The following is an 18,687-nucleotide window of genomic DNA, read 5'->3' on the forward strand; positions in this document are numbered from 1 at the left end:
TTCCAAATACATGGAGCTGAAATGGTCTTGAAATAATTCAGGGATTAAATAACTGAATAGTAGTCAGAAGCAATTTTGTTGAAGTGGTAGATGACTTTGGCAGATAGGAATCAAGGGAAATAAAGGGAAAATTTATTTATTTAATAAATAAAGGTTAAAAGTCTGGTAAACATCCCCTGTGAGGGCAGACAGTACTCTCTGAGTCTCCCATTCACCTACACAGCTTGCTGAGTATGGCAAGAATGCAAGGCCTTAACCATCTCTTAAGGCGTGTTTGTAGCAAGAAGCCTTGAGGGATGAGGCAATATTTCCCTTGAGACAAAAAGTAGTCTTGCTTACTTTTGGCTATAAAGTGGTTCATTCCCTATACTCAGAGTCCCTCTCCTATAACACAACTCACTACATGTGCAGGCATCCATCTGGGCCCTCAGCAAAACTCCTCTTCCCCTCCCGAATGGGACTAGGAAGCGAGAAGGGAACTGACTCAACATGCTATCTGTGCCTAGAGTAATAAAATCCTTTGTCTCTGACACAGGTTTCTTGTGTCTTCTGCCAGCATCCATGAAACAATACAGGCAAAGCTATTGCTTCGTAAGTAGGGCAAAATCAAATCCAAAATCAAATCCCAACACCTGCCTCTACCCTTTTTGGTTCAGTTTAAAATATTCCATTGAGGGCATGGCTTCCATGCTGGGGGCACAGTGTTTGCATGTGAGCATGGTGGAGATAACAGTGTTTGAACAGGACCTCTCTTCAACAGATTTAGTCAGAAAAAAAGAACCTGTACTACTTAGATCCTGAATGAAAAAGGAAAAGAGACAGAGAGTGAGGGTGAGTCTAAGGTGATCTGATCCCCTCTCTTCAGCAAAACATAACCTTCACAGAACTCACAGCAAAATGGTCAGGGGCAGCATCCTATGGACCCCTCAGCAGTGGTGTTTCCTGTCATAAAAGGGCAATAAATAACATGGCATATTAAAATCTGTCATAGAGGGGAAATTAATAAATTTTTCTGCAGGAACAAGATAAAATGAAACCTAATTAAATCAGAAATGTTAACACGACCCCAGGAACTTTTCTTTTACTCTCTCATGAAAGAAGTTCTACCCAAAGGCTCCTGTGCAACAATATAAATGAAAACCCTAGCATCCCATCTGGGTATCTTTATTCTCCCACTTCTGAGATGACTTTAACTCCTAATTCTTCTCTGGTGCACATATCTGCCTTCCCTCTGAGGTATGCCCCCAGGCTCTCTATTCTTGATTATCAGACTGTGGTAAAGCTCTTTTGAGGTTAAATTCATAAATAAATCTTTCTTTGAGGATTATAGAGTTTATATATTTTTAAGAAAGCTATTCCAGAGTTTCATGGTAGCCTTTGTACATTCTCGTTTTCTGGACTCTGGGATGTTGTTAAATTCTGACTTCTTCCAGTACATGTTTAAAGTACAAACCTGAATTTCGATGTGTTAGAATTATATTACCCTCATCAGGAAGAGGAAGAGGCAACACAGGGTAGCTCAGAGAAAAAGGCTCTGCTGAAGCAAAAGCAGACTTTTGACCTCCTGTAAATTCCACAGAGACCTCTCAAGGACCAAGAAACAAATTTCATGACTTAGACAACCATCTTTAGTGAAGGGATTTCCTTTTAGGAAAATGTTTTAATTCTTTGACATAAGGATATATTTTGTGGGAAAACAGGGAACAAGGATTTGTTGAAAAAATAAAAGAAATAGTAATAAATTAATTTCTAAGTACCATACATCTGGCATATCGAGAAATAGGTAGCAAAGCTTCAGGGAAATCTTGTGAATATCAGAAAAATAAAAGACAGGAAAGCCCAAAGATAAAAGAAATGGAGAGGAAAAAGTCCTAGTTAAAGCAGAAAAAAAGTGCTCTAAGAATTTTTCAAAATTATAAAGTACTTTAAAGACAAAGTACTTAAGGGCAGATGAAGAACCTCCTATAATAATCATCAGAATCTGAATAATAAACTGAAATAGTCCCCTTGGTACATTGTAAAGTATGCAATTTTAATTATGTGATTTTTCTAGCTAATTTCTGCTTCAAAAACAGTAAAGTACTTCTGCTTACAAGGTGGCAGAGACAAGAACTTTTCTGAACCTCTCATACGCACGTTGTCATCAAAATTTAAATTAGCAGAAACATGCCTTTGAGTTAAATCACAATTAGCCCTTAGACAGATCTATTTACTGAGAACCCACTATGTGTCCAACATTAGCAGCATATGCTAAACACACTTTGCATTGGTAAAGCAACTTTTTCCTTTTCAGGTTCTCACAAGTGACATTTTAAAACAAACTATATTTGTTTTCAGCATTAACTATATGAGCTGACTACATCTATTATTATAAATTGCTCCTACTTGGGAGAATGAGCTTCTACAAGACAAAATACATCCAGTTGTACTTGTGTATATATATTTTACATAGTTATGTATGGAAGTCAATCAACAGTGATAAATACAAACAGATTGTCTGACAAAATAAAACACAATTTTCAGGGAACAGAAATGACACATTTGTCAGAAGATGTCCACAAATAATTAATTACTTTAGCACAATAAAGATATTCTCTTAATACTAGAGTTTCTTATAAGAGGATACTCATTACTTTCTAACCATCTGTCATCACTCCTCCCTAAAAAACTAATTAGGGTTTCCTCCAATCACACATTATAAATCATGCAAATGTGGATGGCAAAAAACACAGTTTAAAGAAGCTAACATTACAACATTTTGTATTTGAAAAATCACGGGCTTCAGAATTAGCCTTTCACGTTCTAATAATTACCCTGCTTATTTTTCTCATCTTTTCCTGATAAATTATTAGATATTAAACTTAAGAACATTAAAATTTAAAAAAAAACTTACAGGTAGTAGAGTTTTCCTGCAGCAGGAAGCTCCCTTTTCCGATAATCTATCCCAGAATCTAGTTGGACCGTATTACAGTATTCCTACAATCCAAACACATAAAATATCTTTTTAAACAAATGCTTGCTTAGAATTATAATCTTTCTGCTATCCCATTTTTTTAATTTTTGAAACTTTCCTCAATAAAATAATGTTTAGGACAAAACAATAGAACTCATGTAAGAATCGTAAATGTTGCAATATAAAACACATATCAAACCAAAAAATACGAGTTTAATAAAATTCAGATTTGTAGCATGCTTTACTGAAACTTCACTAAAACTGCACTGTCAGCAAATTCCCCAAATAATTGCATTAGATTTTTTAAAATTCCAATTTCCATTACTCTGAAGTGAGAAGCTGGAGGCTATCAGAAAGAATGACTCACAGATCTTAAGCATCACAATGGGAGTCAGACAGTCTAAGAAAACTGCATCACAACATTAGTATCCACATTTCAAACTGAATGATGGTACCAAAGGGATGCTACACGTATACCTGCCCTTCACTTCTAAATGATAGCCACTGCCTTTGTTCCTTAGCTCCCTCTCCAGCCACCCATGTCTTCGGAGTTCTAGCCTGCTGTGGACCCCTTCTTCAACCTGAAGTGATCCCTAAGCTCCTTTAGGATGTCGTTGTCTCCTCATAATTACTCTTTCCTTTCTAGCCTCTGGGGTGCGTGTGTGTATGGAAACTGCCATACATCACACACACACCCTAAAATTCTTACTATGGAAGCAAATGAACTTTTGCTACACCTATGCAGGTCAGTTGACTTTTCTGGAATATATATATATAAAGAGTGAGAGATTCACACACATCCATACATGTAACACACACACACACACACACACACACACACACATATTTACTCATTCTAGTAGGACATGGTAAAGGGTTTTCAGAATAATTCAAGAAACATTTACAGTCTGATCTTTTTGTTTTCATTCAAAATAAAAATTGCATTACAAAAATTGAGGAGGAAAAATAATACTTTGACAACTTCGCTACTTTTACCAATGAAAAACTGCATTTGGAAGCTAAGGTAACTGTGGCAGATTATATTTTCTAAAGATAGGTGCAATAATGTCTCCATCCCAACAGATCTTCTAACCACTAAGGTAATTTTGCCAGATTATATTTTCCAAAGATGGTTGTAGTAATGTCTCCATCCCAACAGACCTTCTAATCATCAAGAAGTCTATGCACCTCACCTGAATCCTGTGGCTATAGTGAAAATGATACTGTGCAGTAATACCTGATGTGACATGTGAGGCAGCTTCCTACTTGTTGGCCGGAACACTTGCTCTGGCACCCTAAACTGTCAGGTAAAGCGCCACCTGCCTGGAGGCAACTAGGAGAGCTTGAAATTTAGCCTGTACAGAGAGGCCTTAAGATGACATGAAGACAAGAGGTGTCTGACCAGCACCCAGCCGTTCCAGTTGTAGCTGCTAATGCAGTGAGGGAGCCAGAATTGTCAGCTGAGCTTTTCTCAAATCCCAGAAACATGGATAATAAAATATTATTTTAAGCCTCTAAATTTTGGAGTCATTTGTTATGCAACAATAGGTAAGTAAGAAGAGCACCATCTGGGCACACATGGAAGGTAGCAACATTCCTCCTCCCTGAAATTGCATCCTGGAATGGACTGCTCTGCAAGCACTGCCCATCATCTGCACCACAGGGAGCAGACTGTACACGGCGGCAGTGGGAATGCATTCCCCCTCCCGTGGGACAGCAAGCTAAAGGGCTCAGGGGAGTAAGTGAGGCTGATCAAGCATCCATTTGAGACTGAGAAGTTTCCCCAAGATTGAGGGTTTTTTTTCTTGAAGCAACATTTTCAGTGCTAACACCACAAAAGTCATGGGCACACTGGGATAGCTGGTCACCCTCGGAGAGAAGGCCCTGAAACCTGGCCTGGATGGGTCGAAAAGCTATGCCATTTTGATTTTTATACATAGTAATTGTGAATCAAGTTTACCTTGATTCAAGGTAAATTGAATCAAGGTTAACTGGAAATGGTCAAACAGGAGATGGCAAGAGTGAACATCAACATTTCAGGAATCAGTGAACTAAAATGGACTAGAATGGGCAGATTTAATTCAGATGACCATTATACCTACTTCTGTGGGCAGGAATCCCTTAGAAGAAATGGAGTAGCCCTCATAATCAACGAAAAAGTCCGAAATGCAGTACTTGGGTGCAATCTCAAAATTGATAGAATGATCTGATCTCTGTTCATTTCCAAGGCAACCCATTCAATATCACAGTAATCCAAGTGCCCCAACTACTAATGCTGAAGAAGCTGAAGTTGAATGGTTCTATGCAAGACCTTCTACAACTAACACCAAAAAAAGATGTCCTTTTCATCGTAGGGGACTGGAAGGCAAAAGTACAGAGTCAAGGAGTAACAGGCAAGTTTGGCCTTGGAGTACAAAATGAAGCAGGGCCAAGGCTAACAGAGTTTTGCCAAGAGAACACATTGGTCATAAACACTCTCTTCCAACAACACAAGAGACGACTCTACACATGGACATCACCAGATAGTCAATACTGAAATCAGATTGATGATATTCTTTGCAGCGGAAGATGGAGAAGCTCTATACAGTCAGTAAAAATAAGACCTAGAACTGACCATGGCTCAAATCATGAACTCCTTATTGCAAAATTCAGACTTCAAATGAAGAGAGTAGGGAAAACCAGACCATTCAGGTATGACCTAAATCAAATCCCTAATGATTATACAGTGGAAGTGACAAACAGATTCAAGGGATTAGATCTGATAGACAGAGTGCCTGAAGGACTATGGTTAGAGGTTCGTGACATTGTACAGGAGGCAGTGATTAAGACCATCCCCAACAAAAAGAAATGCAAAAAGGCAAAATGGTTGTCTGAGGAGGCCTTACAAATAGCTGAGAAAAGAAGAAAAGTGAAACGAAAAGGAGAAAAGGAAAGATACACCCATCTGAATGTAGAGTTCCAACGAAAAGCAAGGAGAGAAAAGAAAGCCTTCCTCAGTGATCAATGCAAAGAAACAGAGGAAAACAATAGAATGGGGAATACTAGAGATTGCTTCAAGAAAATTAGAGATGCCACGGGAACATTTCATGCAAAGAGGGGCACAATAAAGGACAGAAACGGTATGGACCTAACAGAAGCAGAAATATTAAGAAGAGGGAGCAAGAATACACAGAAGAACTATACAAAAAAGAACTTAATGACCCAGATAACCACAATGGTGTGATCACTCACCTAGAGGCAGACATCCTGGAATGCGAAGTCAAGTGGGCATTAGCAAGCAGCACTACGAACAAAGCTAGTGGAGGTGATGGAATTCCACTTGAGCTATTTCAAATCCTAAAAGATGATGCTGTGAAAGTGCTGCACCCAACATGCCAGCAAATTTGGAAAACTCAGCAGTGGCCACAGGACTGGAAAAGGTCAGTTTTCATTCCAATCCCAAAGAAAGGCAATGCCAAAGAATGCTCAAACTACCACACAACTGCACTCATCTCACACACTAGCAAAGCAATGCTTAAAATTCTCCAAGCCAGGCTGCAATAGTATGTGAACCAAGAACTTCCAGGTGTTCAAGCTGAATTTAGAAAAGGCAGAGGAACCAGAGAGCAAACTGTCAACATCTGTTTAATCACAGAAAAAGCTAGAGAGTTCCAGAAAAGCATCTACTTCTGCTTTATTCACTACGCCAAAGTCTTTGACTGTATGGATCACAAAAAACTGTTTAAAATTCTTCAAGAGATGGGAATACCAGACCACCTGACCTGCCTCCTGAGAAATCTGTATGCAGGACAAGAAGCAACAGTTAGAACCAGACATGTAACAACTGACTGGTTCCAAATAGGGAAAGGAGTACGTCAAGGCTGTATATTGTCATCCTGCTTATTTAACTTATATGCAGAGTACATCACGTGAAATGCCAGGCTAGATGAAGCACAAGCTATAATCAAGGTTGCCAGGAGAAATATCAATAACCTGAGATATGCAGATGACACCACCCTTATGGCAGAAAGCGAAGAATAACTAAAGAGCCTCTTGATGGAAGTGAAAGAGGAGAGTGAAAAAGTTGGCTTAAAACTCAACATTCAAAAAACTAAAATCATGGCATCCTGTCCTATCAGTTCATGGCAAATAGATGAGGAAACAATGGAAACAGTGACAGACTTTATTCTTGGGGGCTCCAAAATCACTATGGATGGTGACTGCAGCCATGAAATTAAAAGATGCTTGCTCCTTGGAAGAAAAGGTATGACCAACCTAGACAGCATATTAAAAAGCAAAGATATTACTTTGCTAACAAAGGTCCGTCTAGTCAAAGCTATGGTTTTCCAAAAGTCATGTATGGATGTGAGAGTTGGACCATAGAGAAAGTTGAGTGCTGAAGAATTGATGTTTTTGAACTGTGGTGTTGGAGAAGACTCTTGAGAGTCCCTTGGACTGCAAGATCAAACCAGTCAATCCTAAAGGAAATCAACCCTGAATATTCATTGGAAGGACAGATGCTGAAGCTAAAGCTCTAATACTCTGGCCACCTGATTTGAAAAAATGACTCACTGGAAAAGACCCTGATGCTGGGAAAGATTGAAGGCAGAAGGAGCAGGGGATGACAGAGGATGAGATGGTTGGATGGCATCACCGACTCAATGGACATGAGTTTGAGCAAGCTCCAGGAGTTGGTGATAGACAGGGAAGCCTGGCGTGCTGCGGTCCATGGGGTGACAAAGAGTCAGACACAACTGAGCGACTGAACTGAACTGAACTGAATCAGGTTAGGCTAATCCCCAATAAGAAGCCAGGCCTTTAGACAGCCTACAAAGCTAAGCTTTTGAACTACACGTTTGAAGAATCACCTCTGAACCTAACAGTCAGAGCACCGTGCAATGCTTGGCCTAAGCAGCCACCCACACATCCCTAGCTCATCATTCCAAGTGGTTCTAAACCACCCTCAGGACTCATGCCCTTAACCCATCTCACCAGAAAGAGATACAGCATTGCCCACATACATGCATTTCACTCTCCCCTTGCCTCAGATGGCCTGTAAAAAAGAAAAAAAAAAAAAGGTACAGCCATACATTTCTCTTCTTCTTAATCTGAGTAATGCAGTAAACCTGCTATAATTTAGGGTTTCAACCATCCAGTACAAAGAAAGAAGGAGATGCACTTGTTCAGGTACACTTCTTTCTCTCTGTCTCTATGAGGGAAATCTGTCCTGGTTTGATAAGGGTCAACTATTCATAATCTACCTGTACTACAGACAATACACTACACAGTGGACCAGTATCTTCATATAAGTGTATCCCCCAGGTTCTCTATTTCTTTTAAAAACAATTTACCTTATATTACTCAATATTCCTAATTTAGTCAAATATTGTTCTTTTTTTTTTTTTTTGCTATTGAAAAAATAAGGCTAATGAAAGTTATACAAGTTTCAATTTTTCCTTCTGGGTAACTAACTTCTCTCTCATATGAGTGATTAAGCCCTACCAAATGATTGCATTTGTACATTCACTAATCACCACCAAGGAATACCTAATCAGCAGCATAAGAACTATAACCAAAGCCGTTAGATGTTAGCTCTTAATTGTCTGAAAAATACTAACACTCAGTTTATATTTTTAAAGAAAAATAAACCTCTAAATTTCTGATTTCATTCACTTAAGTTAGAGTCTTCAGACCACTTTGCAGGAGAGTGGAAAGGGGTGAAAACTAAGCTATTTCCAAGTTGAGGATGAATCTAGTCAAAAGGGCATGATCTCTAAGCAATCTCCTAATTTCCAAGGATATTTACAAGACCTGTGACCTCTTATCACCAACCAATTCAAATGCATAAAACTAATCAGCCATCAAACTGAATTTATTTTAAGATGGTTTATATATTTATGTATACAGAGGACAAATACAATTATACAAGCTAAAAATGCAATTAGGAAATTCAAGGAGGAAAAGAAGGGAGGTTAACACATTGGGAGCATACTCATGAGTCAAAGGCCTTGACTCTGGAAAGAAAAATATACAACTAAAAGGATCGTATTCCAGAGTTTACATTTTCTTCAACATCTATTGTGTGTATTTTTAGCAATTCTGGATAACACCATTAGAAAAATAGCATCTCACAAAAATAACTTCTTACAGCTTCCAGTCTGGCTTTTCCCTTCCCAGCTGGAACAAGAGAACAATAAATACTATGGAGAAAAATCCTTTAAAGGTACAATATATTAACCTTGTAAGCAAAAACTGAACTAATAAAGATTTCTGTTTGTTAAATACTCTTTTGTTATAAAAGTACTATTGCTTACTCTAGAAAATTTGGAAAATAGAAGGAAAAAAAACCAACCACATAAATCAAAGTTTTGTGCTTATCTAAATGATTACATTAATTGGGAATTTAAAGATGAAAATTATTGGCATTTTTCTTGATAGTATTCAACTGATAAGTTTTATACAGTTTTAAAAAGAAAGCATAAAAGGAAAAAAGGTTGAGACTTTTTCTAGTTCTACAATATAAAATATTGTAATAACTAAGATCTTTTTGCTTAATTCTTAAAAAGTTTGCACTCTTCAAACCAAAAAGTGACCCATGCTTATTGCAAAAACTTCAAATATCAAATGTATAAAAATAGAAAGTTTATCACCTTCTCAGAAAAAAGTATGTGTATAGCTTATATCCTTCAAGTTTTTCCTTTACACATAGAGATGATGATAGACAGAAAGAGAAATTGGGATCATATTATACACAATTCCAAGCTTAATCCTTTTTGATACCTTTAAAGTTCTATGAGAGAAATAACTATTATATTTAAATACTGAAAAGCTATACTGCATACCGTACTATTCTATTTACTAAAAATACAATTCCATAAATAAATGACAAGTAAGAGTAAAAAAGTACACTGAACCAAAAAAAGGGTGGGAGACTGGGTGGGGATGTCTTTTCAAATTTTACTTATGTTTTTAGGCAGCTATACATCTAAATATATATACTGAAGCAGCTATACATTCTAAGATAGCTGCTTCAATCTCATTTAAAATACTTATGTGCTACCATTTCAAAGCTTAAGCAATGATATATAAAAATTCAATACACAAACTTCATACACTTTTAAGCCTTTTGTAATTTAAGCATAACAAAGATATAAAAATCTAAAAATAAGCATCCAGCTCAATCAAGAATCAGAACATTACTAGCACTTCTGAGGCCCCCCTAAGTACTCTTTTTCACCCTTCCAAACAACCAGTATCCTGATTCTAGCATCATAGAATTTTGCCTGTTTCTGGAGCTTTACATAAAAGTGAAATTATACAGTATTCAATATGCATTCTTTTGTGACTGGGCTATTTTATGGCTTACAAGATTTATTCATCCATATGTTTTGTGTAGTTGTAGTTTATTGATTGTTCTATCATACCCACAATGTGAATATGCCTCGATTTATTTATTCATTCTACTGCTGATGGACATTTGGGCTGTTTCTAGTTACTAGCTCTTTCAAATAATGCAGCCACAAACATTCCGGCTCATGATTTTTAGTACATATGCATACATGCTCTTGCTGGATATATACTACCCAAAGAGTTAACTACTTGATCATGAGTTCAGTTCAGTTCAGTCACTCAGTTGTGTCTGACTCTTTGTCACCCCATAGACTGCAGCACGCCAGGCCTCTCTGTCCATCACCAACTCCCAGAGCTTACTCAAACTCACGTCCATCAAGTTGGTAATGCCATCCAACTATCTTATCCTCTGTCGTCCCCTTCTCCTCCTGCCCTCAATCTTTCCCAGCATCAGGGTCTTTTCCAATGCGTCAGTTCTTCACATCAGGTGTCCGAAGTATTAGACCTTCAGTTTCAACATCAGTCCTTCCAATGAATACTCAGGACTGATTTCCTTTAGGATGGACTGGTTGGATCTCCTTGCAATCTCAGGGACTCTCAAGAGTCTTCTCCAACACCACAGTTCAAACGCATCAATTCTTTGGCGCTCGGTTTTCTTTACAGTGCAACTCTCACATCCATACACGACTACTGGAAAAACCATAGCTTTGACTAGATGGACATTAGTTGGCAAAGTAACATCTCTGATTTTCAATATGCTGTCTAGGTTGGTCATAGGTTTTCTTCCAAGGAGCAAGTGTCTTTTAATTTCACAGTTGCAGTCATCATCTGCAGTGATTTTGGAGCCCAAAAAATAAAGTCTCTCAGTGTTCCACTATTTCCCCATCTATTTGCCATGAAGGGATGGGACCGGATGCCATGTTCTTTGTTTTCTGAATGTTGAGCTTTAAGCCAACTTTTTCACTCTCCTCTTTCACTTCCATCAAGAGGCTCTTTAGTTATTCTTCGCTTTCTGCCATAAGGGTGGTGTCATCTGCATATCTGAGGTTATTGCTATTTCTCCTGGCAATCTTGATTCCAGTTTGTGCTTCATTCAGCCCGGCATTTCACATGATATACTTTGCACATAAGTTAAATAAGCAGAGTGACAATATACAGCCTTGACATACTCCTTTCCCGACTTGGAACCAGTCCATTGTTCGATCTCCAGTTCTAACTGTTGCTTCTTGTCCTGCATACAGATTTCTCAGGAGGCAGGTCAGGTGGTCTGGTATTCCCATCTCTTGAAGAATTTTACAGTTTTTTGTGATCCACACAGTCAAAGGCTTTGGCATAGTTGATAAAGCAGATGTTTTTCTGGAACTCTCTTGCCTTTTTGATGATCCAACAGATGTTGGCAATTTGATCTCTGGTTCCTCTGCCTTTTCTAAATCCAGCTTGAACATCTGGAAGTTCACGGTTCATGTACTATTGCAGCCTGGCTTGGGGAATTTTGAGCATTACTTTGCTAGCGTTGTGAGATGACTTCAATTGTGTGGTAGTTTGAACATTCTTTGGCATTGCCTTTCTTTGGGATTGGAATGAAAACTGACCTTTTCCAGTCCTGTGGCCACTGCTGAGTTTTCCAAATTTGCTGGCATGTTGGGTGCAGCACTTTCACAGCATCATCTTTTAGGATTTGAAATAGCTCAAGTGGAATTCCATCACCTCCACTAGCTTTGTTCGTAGTGCTGCTTGCTAATGCCCACTTGACTTCGCATTCCAGGATGTCTGCCTCTAGGTGAGTGATTACACCATTGTGGTTATCTGGGTCATGAAGATCTTTTTTGTATAGCTGTTCTGTGTATTCTTGCTCCCTCTTCTTAATATCTTCTGCTTCTGTTAGGTCCATACCATTTCTGTCCTTTATTGTGCCCCTCTTTGCATGAAATGTTCCTGTGGCATCTCTAATTTTCTTGAAGAGATCTCTAGTCTTTCCCATTCTATTGTTTGGGTAAGAGTATACTCAGATTTAGTGGATACTGCCAGTTTTCCAAGGTGATTGTGCAACCTACACTCCCAACAGTAGTGTATGGGCATTTATAATTATGTATTTGCTACTGGTATAAAGAAATACAATCAGTTTTTGAATAGTGTCCTTAGATTCAGCAGTTTTAGAAACTCACTTATTGAAGTAATTTTTTATGTATGATTTAGGATTATACTATAGATGGTCCGTATATTTCATAAATATGCTGCATTGGTTTACTTACAAAAATATACACCTACCTATAGTTTAACAAGTCCCCTGAAAATTCAATATTTATTTTTAATCAACTTAACAATTATCATTGAATACTAAACGCTGCGCATATCCTTGGTTACTGGGAATACAACAATGAATAAGATATAGCTTTAGCTCTGACAGTCTGGTAGAATTCAGATATTTTCCTCAAGTTATCATATCCTTCTCCTTCCAAATACAGACATAATTTTTCAGAGTTAGTCTTCCACCAATTGCTTAGCTCTGTGATTTGAGCCTGTCACTTAATCTCTCTGGATGTCAGCTTTCTCCTCCATAAAATAAGGAATTGAATCATGATCCCTTTAAACTACAATTCTTAATGTTATTGCTAAAGTTCCCTCAGTTCACGGCTAAGATCTTCTCTGGGCCTTTTGAGTTCTGGAGTAGACCCCAGCCCCAGCGCCTACCTCAAGTCACCTCAGCTCCTTTGCTCTTGATCATTTCATGCTCCAAAGTAAATAAAAACTTCTCTCTCCACTGCCCCACCCCTCCTACCCTGGCTATCCCAGTTTCTCTGACACTTAAAACATCCACACTCTGAAGAGAAGGGAACCCTCCTGCTCTGTTGGTGGGAATATAAGCTGGTATAGCCACTATGAAGAACAGTATAGAGGTTCCTTTAAAAAAAATTAAAAGTAGAGCTATGACCCTGCAATCCTACTCCTGGGCGTATATCTGGAGAAAAACATGATCTGAAAGGTTATGTGCACCCCAATGCTCATTGCAGCACTGTTTACAATAACCAACATGGAAGCAACCTAAACACCCATTGACAGAAGAAAGGATATAGAAGATGTGATACATATACTGGGGCTTCCCTGACGGATGGCTCAGTGGGTAAAGAATCTACCTGCAATGTAGGAGACACCGGTATACATATGATGCAATGTTACTCAACCATTAAAAAGAATCAAATAATGCTATTTGCAGTAACATGGATGGGCCCAGAGATTGTCATACTGAGTGAAAGAAGTCAGACAGAGAAAGACCAGTATCATATGATGTCACTTATATACAGAATATTAAAAAATGAACAAATGAATTTATATACAAAACAGAAAGAGACTCAAGGACTTAGAAAATAAACTTACGGCTGCCAGGGGGAAGGGATAGCTAGGGAATTTGGGATGGACATGTACACAATGCTATATTTAAAATTGATAACCAACAAGGACCTACTGTATGGCACATGGAACTCTGCTCAACGTCACATGGCAGCCTGAACAGAATGGGAGTTTGGGAGAGAACGGATACAGTATATGTAAGGCTGAGTCCCTTTGCCGTTCACCTGAAACCATCACAACACTTAATCAGCTATGCCCCAATGTAAAATAAGAAGTTAAAAAAAAAAAAAAAAAAACCACCCACACCCTATCACTTCAGCAGCTAAGATCTGTATCTGTTCTTTTTATCTAGCAATTTCAAAATTTCCTTCCTCTGTCAAAAAGCAGGAAAGGAAGACATTTGACACCTGCAAAGTACCTATTACATGACTTAGTTGTGCCAGGAAACTGACTTGAATTTATCTCATTATAATCCTTACAATAATCATACATAGAACAAGATAATCATTTTTATATGCCCATTTTACAGTTAAGGAAATTTATGAGGGATGTTATTTTTTCTTAAATCACTGTCATGGGTTAAACTGTGTCCCCTGCAAATTCATATGTTAAAGTCCTAATCTTAAATCCTCAGAATGTGACTGTGTAAGAGATTGAGAGTCTTTGAAAGGTGACTGCATTAAAGTGAAGTGTTTGTTGTGACAAGTGGGGAAAAAAATGAAGTGTTTATGGTGGGTCCCAATTCAGTATGACTGGTGTCCTTATAAGAGGAAATTAGGACACAGACATGTGTATGCACAGAAGGACCATGTGAAGACAGAGAAAGAAGACAGCCATCTTCAAGTCAAGGAGAGAAACCGCAGAGAAAATCATCCCTGTCAATACTGTGATCTTGGACTTCTAGCCTCCAGAACTGTGAGAAAATACATTTCTGTGGTCTGAGCCACCCAGGCTATGGTATTTTGTTAATCAATACAATCACTAATATTCCTATTCCATTAATAAGTACACAGGAAAGCATTTTTTAAGAGTAAAAAAGGAAAAGAGTAATTATGAAATTAAAAAAAAACAGGGCTGAAATGAAAAAGCACACCTGAATACACCTTCTTCTAAGCTGAACTACAAATCTTACCTTTTCTGCAGCTACAGTTGGAAGAGAAACAGTTTTCCTTAGAATTTAAAGAGGTCCAGAGAGGCCACAGAGTTTGCAAATACCTGAGCCATGATTTGCCCAGGTTATTCTTGCCCCCAAATCCATGGTCTACCCACCACATCAGGTCTTCCCACCACGTCACACTGCTTTATTAAGCAGTAGCCACAGGTTCAGTTTTCTTTCACTTTATACAATTTACAGGATTAATTTTTGTTCCCCAACTCCTCCATCCCTGTCCCCTGTAATTACCCCTGCCCAGTATAAATTTCCTAATTGCTCTTCTGGAGGTCCACACTGTATGATTCTATTATGATTTCCTCTAAGTATTTAGTCCAAAACTGTGTGAGACATATGTACCCTCTACTAAATTCTATACCTTAATGGGTTGTAATACAGTAAATTTCCATTATATAGGACATCTTCTATGTTTAAAGTGTCTGGCCAACTCATAGTCCACAATTTTTACGACCTCTACTTGATCATCTACACCAATGTTGTCTGTCCTAGAAGGTAAACTCCAAGAGAGTAGGGACTGTCTGCTTAACTTGCTGCATGACTCACAGGCCCTACAAAGTAGGACTGGAGTCCAGTGTTGATGATGACCTCCTCTCTGTCATGGGAAGAAAAAGGAAAGTACAAACTAACCTTTGATGATGATTCTCTTCTACAAACTACACATGAAGATTCTGTTCATATTTTTTAAATATCTCAATAAAACTGCCATAAACTCAGTAAAAGAATTTGAGATGTAAATAAGTCGGCCTATACAAAAACATTATCAAAGAGCAAAGTGTCAGGATCCATTCTAAGTTCTTTGTGTTTAATTATCAATAATATTCTTATTAGTGCCTACCACTCTAAAAAGTAGGCATTCTTCTTCTTCTTCTCATTTTATAGAGGAATAAAGAAATAAAGCACAGAGAAGTTATGAAACTTGCCCATTGTCAAAGAGCATAAAAGTGGCAGGATTCAACCCAAGCATGTTAGTTGCACTGTTCATATTCTTAAATACTTTGCCATATTGACACCTTAGGGTATGTTCAAGCAATCAGGGCTCTTGCTCGGATATACAAAGCAACTGAATATTCACGTAGGCTTACTGGGAAGTTGCAGTACTCTGTCAGCCTGCTGGGGAAAAATCCTACTTTTGTTGTTCATATGCTAACCAAGTAAGGTCTCCAGTCCGGATGGTTATCTGGAGAAGCAACTATGTTACAATGAACAGATCTGCTTATCTACATACAACCTAACTTTATACAAAAATGACACAGGGCAGATTTTTAGAGATTCTGTTCAGCTATGTTATATTGTACATGAGAACTTGAAATTTTCCCTACAATGACTGAGATAATAGAAACAGATTAGTTTCAAGCCTATAAGTCAGCGACTCCACATGATTTCTTGTTATTTATTTATAACCTACTGTGTTGCACAAGGGTTAATGTGGCTTCTTAAAAATATGGCATGTTACCACTTGTAAATTCAATTTCACCATCTAATTTTCAGGGTTAGCTAATACACAAGTAAAGAGTAATTTGACAAAATCTAACAAAGCTTTAATTGCATAGAACCTTTGATCCATAAGTTCCATTTATAGGAGTCTAACCTACAGAAACACTGACTCATGTGATTAAACATTTGTAAACAGGTTTTTTAAGCACTATCTGAAACGCAAATAACTAGAATAAACCTAAGTATACAAAAATAGCTGATTAGTTACAAAAATGACAGTGCAGCCATAATGTGAATTACAAAGCAGCCATTTAAAAGAATAAGATAGAGTCATATTTGGGACCAAAAGATCTCCAAAATATTTATAATGGATAAAAGCACAAGTCAGATTAAGATGTAACTATTGTTAACACCATTGATTTACAACAAAACAAAATTGTATATTTAGGTAACATATAGAGAGATATATATGCATAAATGCTTGAAAAGATATACTAAATTTTTTTCAGCTCAAAGTGATATAATTGACATATAACCTTGTGTAAGTTTAAGCTGTATAACTGATATACTTGGTATATTGCAAAAATTACCATAGTAGCATTGGTTAACACCTCCATCACGCTACATAATTATCGTTTCTTTTTGTGGTAAGAATATACTTACTCTCTTAGCAACTTTCCAGTATAGAATACAATATCCTTAACCATAATCACTATACTGTACATTAATCATCTCATAACTGAAAAGTCTGTACATTTTAACCAACATTTCCTCCATCTTCAAGCCCCTGGAAAACACCATCTATTCTGTTTCCATCACTTCAGATTTTTTAGATTCCACACATAAATGATATCATCTAGTATCTGTCTTTCTCTTCTCTGATTTATTTCACTTAGCATAATGTCCTCAAGTTTCGTCTATTTTGTCACAAATGGCAGGATCTCCTTCTTCCTCATGGCTGAAAAATATTCCTGTGTGTGTGTGTGTGTGTGTGTGTGTGTGTGTGTGTGTGTGTGAGAGAGACAGAGAGACAGCATCTTTATCCATTCACCCACTGATTGAAACTTAGGTTTTGGCTACTACGAAAAATGCTGCCAGGAACATGGGGATGCGGGCATCTCTTGAGAAAAAGATTTCATCTCCTCTGAATAAAAACCCAGAAGTGGGACTGCTGGATAATATGCTAGCTCTATTCTTAATGTTCTGAGCTTTCCATACTGTTTTCCATAGTGGCTGCAACAATTCACAGCCCCACGGGCAGTACGTGAGGATTCCCTTTTCTCCACATTCTCAACATTTATCTCTTATCCTTTTGAGAGCCACTGTTTTAATGGATGAGAGGTGATATATCATTGCCATTTTGATTTCCATTGCCCTGATGTGATTATTGATTTTAAGCATCTTTTCAGATACCTGTTGGCCATTTGTTTATCTTCTTTGGAAAAATGTCTATTCAGTTCTTCTGCCCATTTTTAGAAGCAGCCTATTAACAGTGTACTACTGGCCTAGTTTTCCCTTCAGATCTGTTAGTATTTGCTTACTATACTTAGGTGCTCCAATACTGCATGCATATGTATTTATGATTATTATATTTTGGGATGAATTGATCCTTTTATCATTATGATGATTTTCTTTGCCTCTTATTGCAACTTTTTCATTTAAAGTTTACTTTGATATACGTATAGCTATCCCTACTCTTAGTTTCTACTTGTACTGAATATCTTTTTCAATCCCTTTATGTGTCCTTAAAGCTCAAGTGAGTCTCACGTAGGCAGCATATAGTTTGGTCTTTTTTTTCCAATCCATCCAGCTACTCTATACCTTTTGACTAGAGAGTTAATCTATCTACATTTAAAGTAATTATTGATAGAAGAGGACTTATTAACACCATCTTGTTAAGTTTTATAGTGCCCTTTTCCCCTCCTTCCTCTCTAGCTGCCTTCCTTTGCAAAAAGATGATTTTCCTTAGTGGCATGCTATAACTCCCTTCTTTATTGTCTGTGAACCTACTCTAGGTTTTTGTTTTGTTACCATGAGGCTTACATAAAACATATTATGCATATAGCAGTCTATTTTACATTGATAACAACTTAACTTCAATCACATGCAAAAACTCTACCCTTTTACTACCCATCTTTTTTGTTTTTGAAGTCACAATTCACCTATTTTATATTGTATGTCCATTAACAAATTATTGTTGCTGTAGTTATTTTTAATACTCTTTCCATTTAACTTTTATACTAGAGCTAAATGGCTAACACACCACCTTACAGTATTAGGGTATCCTGAATTTGACTATGTACTTATCTCTACCAGTGTGTTGTATGTTTTCATATGTTTCATGTTACTAACTATTGTCCTTTTGTTTCAGTTTGAAGAACCTCTTTAAGCATTTCTTGTCAGGCAGTTCTAGCAGTCATGTACTACCTCAGCTTCTGGTTGCCAGGGAAAG

At 37.6% G+C, this 18,687-nt stretch overlaps 1 protein-coding gene across 3 annotated transcripts in view; it reads right to left on the reverse strand.

Annotated features, from left to right (window-relative positions):
• The window catches only part of AFG1L (AFG1 like ATPase), a 189,629-nt gene that overhangs the window by 59,601 nt on the left and 111,341 nt on the right, over positions 1-18,687 (reverse strand). For all 3 annotated transcript variants that reach the window (XM_061131463.1, XM_061131464.1, XM_061131462.1), the window contains one exon: positions 2,894-2,976. In XM_061131463.1, the coding sequence (XP_060987446.1) occupies positions 2,894-2,976 (83 nt within the window). The remainder of the gene's footprint in view (positions 1-2,893; positions 2,977-18,687) is intronic.

The sequence above is a fragment of the Dama dama genome, chromosome 28, assembly GCF_033118175.1.
Source record: "Dama dama isolate Ldn47 chromosome 28, ASM3311817v1, whole genome shotgun sequence".
Lineage (NCBI taxonomy): Eukaryota > Metazoa > Chordata > Mammalia > Artiodactyla > Cervidae > Dama > Dama dama.